The sequence below is a fragment of the Pungitius pungitius genome, chromosome 11, assembly GCF_949316345.1.
Source record: "Pungitius pungitius chromosome 11, fPunPun2.1, whole genome shotgun sequence".
Classification (NCBI taxonomy): Eukaryota; Metazoa; Chordata; class Actinopteri; order Perciformes; family Gasterosteidae; genus Pungitius; species Pungitius pungitius.
The window spans coordinates 17,960,834-17,968,029 of NC_084910.1; the positions used below are offsets into that span (position 1 = coordinate 17,960,834).

Sequence of the window (7,196 nt, forward strand, 5' to 3'; positions counted from 1 at the left end):
AGCAGTGTGGAAGGAGTTTCAGTAGAAGAGGCAGTTTTAAGAGGCATCAGCTGATTCACACTGGAGAGAAGCCCTTCACCTGTGAGCAGTGTGGGAGGAGCTTCCGGCTCCGTCAGCCTTTCAGGGATCATCAACACGTTCACTCTGGGGAATAAAGCGAGGCCTGTGAGTCTCTCTTTGGGGGGGGAAGCGTCGACCTGGACTGTCTGCATCTCTTGGTTGTTCAAAAAAAGTGACATGATATGTATAAGTGGACATTAAAATATTGTTTTTTCTGCATCCAACTTCAGTTGTCCTTTATTGTAATCATGCTCTATTGAGGTACAACAGCTAAGACACAATCTACAAAACACTCATACAGTAAAAGTCCTGCTATATTTCATGTTTGAGTAAGCATTAAATATTTAACTATGTGTTTTTGATATACCTTTAATTAAATCAACCGGCTTCTCCCAGAACAATCTCCTACCAGCCGTCACGTGGCTGGCAATAAGTCTACTTCTGCAGGGGCCTTACTATTTCAAAAAGGTACCACGTGCGTCTTTCGGGTTTCCCCACGGTCGCCTGGCAACATCAAAGGGTTTCCACGAGCAAACGTCGAACAGCTGTGGCGCCGGCACGAGACAGACGCCCAAAAGGCACGCGCGGCCCTTTGTGACGCGGAGGTGTCAAAGCTGTTCAACGTGTTAACTTGTTGCACCTTCGACGCCCCCCCCCCCCCCCCCAGCCAGCCAGCCCCCCCCGTGGAGCAACTAACAATGTGTGAACGCCGAGGTGTCGGCACATGCCGCACGCGAGCACACAGAGAAGTAAAGAGAGAGAGAGAGAGACGTGAAAACGTATGAAAGAGTAACAGACGTTACGGTAACGAAGAAATAAGATGTTGCCGTTTTTTTTTTTTTTTAACCCTCCCGTTACCTTCAAATTTACTAACATCTTTTACCATCGGGGTCAATTTGACCCCAGCGATTTAAACACCCAGAAAATTATTATAATTAAATACATTTGGCATCTCAAGTCGATCCTTTTCGATTGATGGTGTTATGAAGAGCTCACATTCTGGTGAGATTAGAATCACTAAGTCTACCTGTGGTTCATGTGAGGGAGACGGACCATATTAACTTTACGTTTTTGGGGGGGCAGAGTGTTTGCTGGTGGTTGAGAGACATCAGGAGGGTCAACAATGATAATCTTCTTCTCCTCAGAGGAGGATGCCTCATAATCAGGGTCCTCCTGAACATCATCTTTTGTCTCAGACACCTTCTCCTCCACGTCACATGATCAAGGAGCTGTGACAAAACCTCATTGACAGAAAATCTTTCTTTCAAAGTCATTTTCAGTTTCAACAATAAAGGGCCCAAAGCACCAAGATGAACGCTTTAGAAGGCTGCTGGTCAGGTGGTCAGTCTCACAGTAGCCCCTCGTTAACCAGTTGTCCCCGTTAAATTAGGCAAAGTCATAAAATTTGAAACAAAAGAAATGATGTCAGGTATTTATTTAGAGACGTTAAACATTGAATGGGGTCAAATTGACCACAAAAGTAAAAGGAGGGTCGACCAGCAGAAGAGATGGATTGGATGGATCTTATTCGGCCCACGCAAATGTCTTTACGCACTAACCGACAACAAAACTACCAAGAAAACTACCGGAAAACTAATAATAAAGGAGAACCAAAAGAAAATAACAATACTCACGTGTCCAACAAAAAATCTGTGCAGAACCAAGATTATTTTTGAATTTTTTCTATCGTGAATTGCTTATTTTTTTCCCGCCCTTCCTGATTGCTTTGTCACAAATTGTGACTTTTTAATTTAATTTAATATTTTCCTTTTGATTGTATGCATGGTTCTTTATATGTAGGGTTTTCTTTCTTGTGTCCTCTCCTTCTTCTTTTGCGAGAAGGTAAAATAAAGGCCTCGAATGAGCCAAGTGAATTCAATTCAATTCAAAATAGTGTGAACGAAATAAAGCGTTGGGATGGAGGAGCTGAGAGGAGGGCTGGGTGGCGGCAGGAGGAGGAGGATGAGGAGGAGGGAGGAGGGAGGAGGAGTCCAGGCTTGGAGGTGTCATCTAGGGCCCTGCCACATTGGCCTATAAGTTGTTCCGTGTTGTTGGACCGGTCTCCACTGCACTCGACCTCCGGGCTACAATGCAACTGTTACAGCAGACGCACGAGGCAATGAACGAAAGAAAGGTAAAATTAAAAAAACAAAAAACAATCCACGTTTCAAAGTGTGTTCATTGGGCGTCTAGATGGATCCCAGCCACTACGAAACTCTCCATGACATGCTCTGTTCATTTGCGACTTCCCCACAGTTTGTTTTTCTTTCTTTCTAGTTCATGAAATCTCAGATGGAGAAACGTCGAAGGGAGAGGATGAACCACAGTCTGGAGCGTCTGAGGACAATGTTGCTTCAGGAGCCACAACAACTGGTATATAACAACAAAACATGTGACATGATTTCACCATTATGTGCAAGTGCACTCGTACTGCCAGCAGATTGCATTTACTCAGACGGATGCTTTCACGCAGGGGGCGCAGCACAGAGTGGAGAAGGCTGAGATACTCGAGCGCGCGGTCCTCTTCCTGCAGAAGACCAGAGCTTCTGCTGCCGCGGCCGCTTCTTCTTCGTCTTCTTCCGATGGTGCTGACGCGGGCCGTGGCCAGAAACACACCTTCCGAGACGGCTTCTCCAGCTGCCTGCAGACGGCGGCTCGGTTCCTGGAGCCCGACGGCAAAGGCCCGTGGCTCAGAGCAGCGCTCGGCGCGTCTGTCGCGGGCCACCCGGACTCCGACCCCGCTGCCGGTGTTCAAGGGAGACCCGGGGACACGAGACCCGGGGACACGAGACCCGGGGACGCGCGCGCGTCTTCCAGCTCTTCTCTGTCGCACACAAAGTCCATCCTGCGGTCGCTGAGGCAGAAGTCCAAGCACAGGCCGCACGTGCCGCACACCGGCGCCTCCGAACCCTGCGGGTGTCCGACCCGCAGGGTTCGGACACAGAAGTCCCTGCAGATGAGACGAGCTGGCAAACAGAGCCCGTCCCGGAGCGGCCCGGTGAACCGCGCCCTTTGGAGGCCGTGGCCCTGATCGCCATGCAGGCCGCGACCCAAACGACACTTGATGACTCTGACGGCTCGCTGGGGGTCAACGTTACCCTCCCGAAATGCCCCGGGAACCACAACTCGTAACGTCGACGTTCACCCGCGGCATCCTGTAAATAATGTAATAACGTGTATGTGTGATACTTTATTTTGCTGCCGACACATTGACTCCCCCGAAAGCCGGGCACACGCGCGGGCTGGGTCACGTGGTCCAGGTGGGACCGCTGCTGTGTTCCACTTTGTGCCATGATGTCTGCAGGTATCAATGCAGGTATCAACAACGTGTATTCTAACCCTAACCATTTAAAATATATATATATATATATATATATATCTTGTTTTTTTGCACAATAATTTATTCAGGATTTCTCCTTATTGTAAGACTTTTTTAAATATGGCAATAAAGACCTTCAAAAGCATCATACTCGTTTATTTCGTCATTGCGAGCTGCAGGCCGATTTGTTTGAAAAGATGATAATAATAATAAAGTTTACCCCTGGAGCAGTCGGTGAACAACAACAAAAAAGGAAGCAAATTAAATCATTGAACCATCCATATTTTGCTTATATCCCTGACAAGGTATTTCACATACGATTTAAGAGGCTGTTTCTGAAAATAAAACCCCTTGTTACATGATTTCTTGTGTGTTAAATTTGTCATATTTCACAAATACATCTTCATTTATATTCACGTCCCTTTTCTTTACTATGACGGTGAATAATATGAAACCCCTTCCAGCTCTTGTCCACGCGTGTTGTCAGAGTAATTAGCATTGATTACCCCCCCCCCCCCCCCCACTGCTCACAGGCCCTTGGTTTTCCACGCGTGTCCGGTGTAAAGTTCACAGGAAGCCAAAACGTGTCTTCACACCTCCTGACGCCCTTTGAAGTCCAGTCACACTCACAGGGGCGTTTGGTTAAAGATGAAGGATTTTAGTTGTTTTTTTTTAAACAAAAATGAAAAAACACCACTATAACAGAGTTCATTAAATCAATACATAGAATGATGAAGTATTCCCAGAGTTTATATTCAGTTTTATTTTTATTTTATTAGACAGAGGTTAAATATTAATAAACAACGATCCAGAATCCCGTTTCCCATTTTAGAAAGAGGTTATTTTTCTACTTGAACATATAACACAAATTCAAACGGAGCTGATGGCTCGTTCACTATTGAAAGTGGGACTTTAGTTCATTTACGTTTGGCAAACCACCCGTTCCGACAGTGTTTGGCACCTTCACACCGCTGAGCATGGGAGCCGCGTCTCGGTCGCTTTCTCGTGGGAACAAGAGAGCGACGCGCGCCCGTTTGCGCTTTTATTACCTGTTAGTATTAGTGCTCCATTATGATACGTGTGTGGAGTACTGCGAGCGGCCGGGTTCCCACGCAGAAACTTTTCACACACTGGTTCACTGAGATGCAGATCACGCACCAAGGCTGACCCCCCCCCCCCCCTGGATTCCTTTATTTTAAATATTCCTTAGTGAGAACTTGTTTGCTCGGTTGTTTCAGTGCGATGACGCGGCGTCTCCGGGAGGGAACAATAGAATCTAGTTTTACTCGTGTGACACGTTAATCAAATTGCATTTAAAAAATGTTTGGCTACATTTGTATCAAGTATATTTCACATCAAAGACGCAGGCACGTGCCCGTATATGGCTGAGAAAGACGCAACTTACAACCTTGTGGACAAAGTGTATATACACATATATTCAACAAGTGGTTGGAAACATTCCTCTGAGATGTTGGTCCATACTGAGGTGATAGCATCACGCAGTTGCACGTGATGTGAATCTCATCCCAGTTTGCGATGACCTTTGTGACATCTTCCTGCTGGAAGTAGCCGTCAGAAGATGGTACACTGTGGTCATGTAGGGATGGGCGTGGTCAGCAAGAAAGCTGCTGCATTTAAAAAATGCTTAATTGGCACAAAGTGTGCCAAGAAAAAAATTCCCCACACCATCAGACCAGCAGCAGCAGCAGGAGCAGCCTGAACCCGTTACAAGGCTGGATGGATCCATGCTTCCATGTTGTTTATACGTCAAATCCTGACCATCTGAACGTTGCAGCATGAAATCGAGACTTCATCAGACCAGGCAACGTTTTTAATCTTCTAATGGAGTGGCACCGCCGGTCTTCTGCTGCTGTAGCCCTTCAAGGTTCCATGTGTTGTGCGTTCATGGTATTCTGCATTCCTTGGTTGTAACAAGTGGTTATTGGAGTTGCCTTTGCATCATCTCGAACCAGTCTGCTTATTCTCCTCTGACCTCTCACATCAACAAGGCATTTTGGGCCACACAACATGCCGCTCACTGGATTTTCCCTCTTTTTCGGACCATTCTCTGTAAACCCTAGAGATGGTTTTGCATGAAAATCTGAGCCATCGCCACGTTCAAAGTCACTTAAACCCCCCTTTTCCCTGTATTGTATTATGGTTTGGGTACATTTACTAAGGAAAAGTGTGCTATCAAGTAAAACGATAAAGCACACCTTGTATCCATTGTGACCACATTTCATTGGGAAAAAATGATTGTTCATTGTTGTTATTATTATTGTTCATTATTATCAAACATCCACACACGAAAAAAAGTCAAAATGTGAAATCTTTGTGTTGCAGAACTATATTTTTACGTATTCACTCCACAGTGAACCATCTCATGACCCTGCAGAGTGAGACAGGTGGACACAAGCCAAAAGGAAATTGTGAACAAACGGCCTCAAGTCGAAACGACAGCGACACACGTTGAATACGTGTGACAGTGCCCCCCCCCCCTCCCCCTCCAGCTCTTTCTCATCATGGGAACGTGGAGCAACAGGCTACATCCTCACTTTATTACCTGCTGAATCCGACACTTCTCTTACAAAGCGTGCTTGGATTAGAGGTTCCCACGCACGGGTGGGACGACGCTCGAACCATCGTAAGAGAAAATGTTGGGAGTGGGAATCTGTTAACTTTCTTTTTTTTTTTTTTAGTTTTAACAACAACGATTGGAGGATTCGCGAGTAACGCGGCAGACTTTACGCGAATCTCGAGAACTACAGAACCATATTTTTAACATAGTAAAACAAGGTTTTAGGTATCTGACAATAGTTGACACAACGACCTGCTCCAGTTGTGTTTACTGAATGTCGGAGACTGATTACACCGACGTGCAGTTGTGGAAGTGCCTCCTTCACCCCTTTCTCGTGGGAAAGCTGCCCGGGGGAGCGGTGTCCACACTTTATTACGTGTTAGAATCGATACATCATAATAACAAAGACTGGTTGAAGGGAGAAGTGTCTTTTGGGTTCCCACGGTTGCGAGTCCAAATACGACTTGCCTTTTGGTTTTTATCTCATTTTGGCATTTGCAGGGTCGCGCGTAAAAGATTCTTTACCCGCGACACACATGGCTTTTTTTCTGCAGCGTTTGCACATTGCTGATACAAAAAATAAGTTATGTGTAACTTTGATTTTGACTTCATTTAGAGCCATATTCGCAAAGAAAGTGACAATGGTTTCAATGCGTGCGCATTAAAGAGGGGATATTTACGCGCGCCGAAGTAAATACACTTTTTGCAGATGTCTTTGAATTTGTGAGAACCTTCTTTGTCCTTCCACGACAAAGGCGAGAGGAGACACCCGACGCCGTTTGACTCCGCTTCACGCTGTTCTGGCGGATGTTTGTTGCTTTCCCTCACATATGTAAAACGAGACACACGAGCCGGTAACACGTTTCACACGCGCGCGTGCCGCTGACACGCTGCGCGTGCTTGAATGCTAGGAAAAGGGGGGTGCGAGGCACGTCACACAAACTGCGTTGATCTTTGTCAAAACATGTGTTGAAGAAACCAAAAAACGAAAACTAATGCCATTCATGAATCAAAGAGGTTTTTTTAATTGAAAAAATACATCAAGGGTTGACGTATAACTTCATTATTTAACAATAATCGCCTTCTCTTTTTTTCCCCTATATGAAACAATGCCACGACAAAGCAGGCGTCACGTGGAATGATCATCATTTAAAGATTAAAAAACACTTAACCAGTTAAGTTAAGTCGTCAATCATGGAGTATAAAAAAAAGCCTTCAGTTAAACCAAATCTCTGCCGG

At 45.6% G+C, this 7,196-nt stretch overlaps 1 protein-coding gene across 1 annotated transcript; it reads left to right on the forward strand.

Moving 5' to 3' along the window:
* Positions 1–2,149: 2,149 nt before the first annotated feature.
* LOC119197950 (transcription factor HES-5-like) lies at positions 2,150–3,396 on the forward strand. The gene is made up of 3 exons (XM_037454686.2): positions 2,150–2,194; positions 2,338–2,433; positions 2,534–3,396. Exons 1-3 carry the CDS (start codon positions 2,150–2,152, stop codon positions 3,089–3,091), a joined length of 699 nt encoding a protein of 232 aa, XP_037310583.2. The 3' UTR covers positions 3,092–3,396.
* Positions 3,397–7,196: the final 3,800 nt, after the last annotated feature.

Excerpts from the sequence above, each read along its gene's own strand:
- LOC119197950 (XM_037454686.2), top strand. The coding sequence starts at position 2,150 with ATGCAACTGTTACAGCAGACGCACGAGGCAATGAACGAAAGAAAG. Across the intron at positions 2,195-2,337 it reads AGGCAATGAACGAAAGAAAG|TTCATGAAATCTCAGATGGA; the intron begins GTAAAATTAAAA and ends CTTTCTTTCTAG. Across the intron at positions 2,434-2,533 it reads TTCAGGAGCCACAACAACTG|GGGGCGCAGCACAGAGTGGA; the intron begins GTATATAACAAC and ends GCTTTCACGCAG.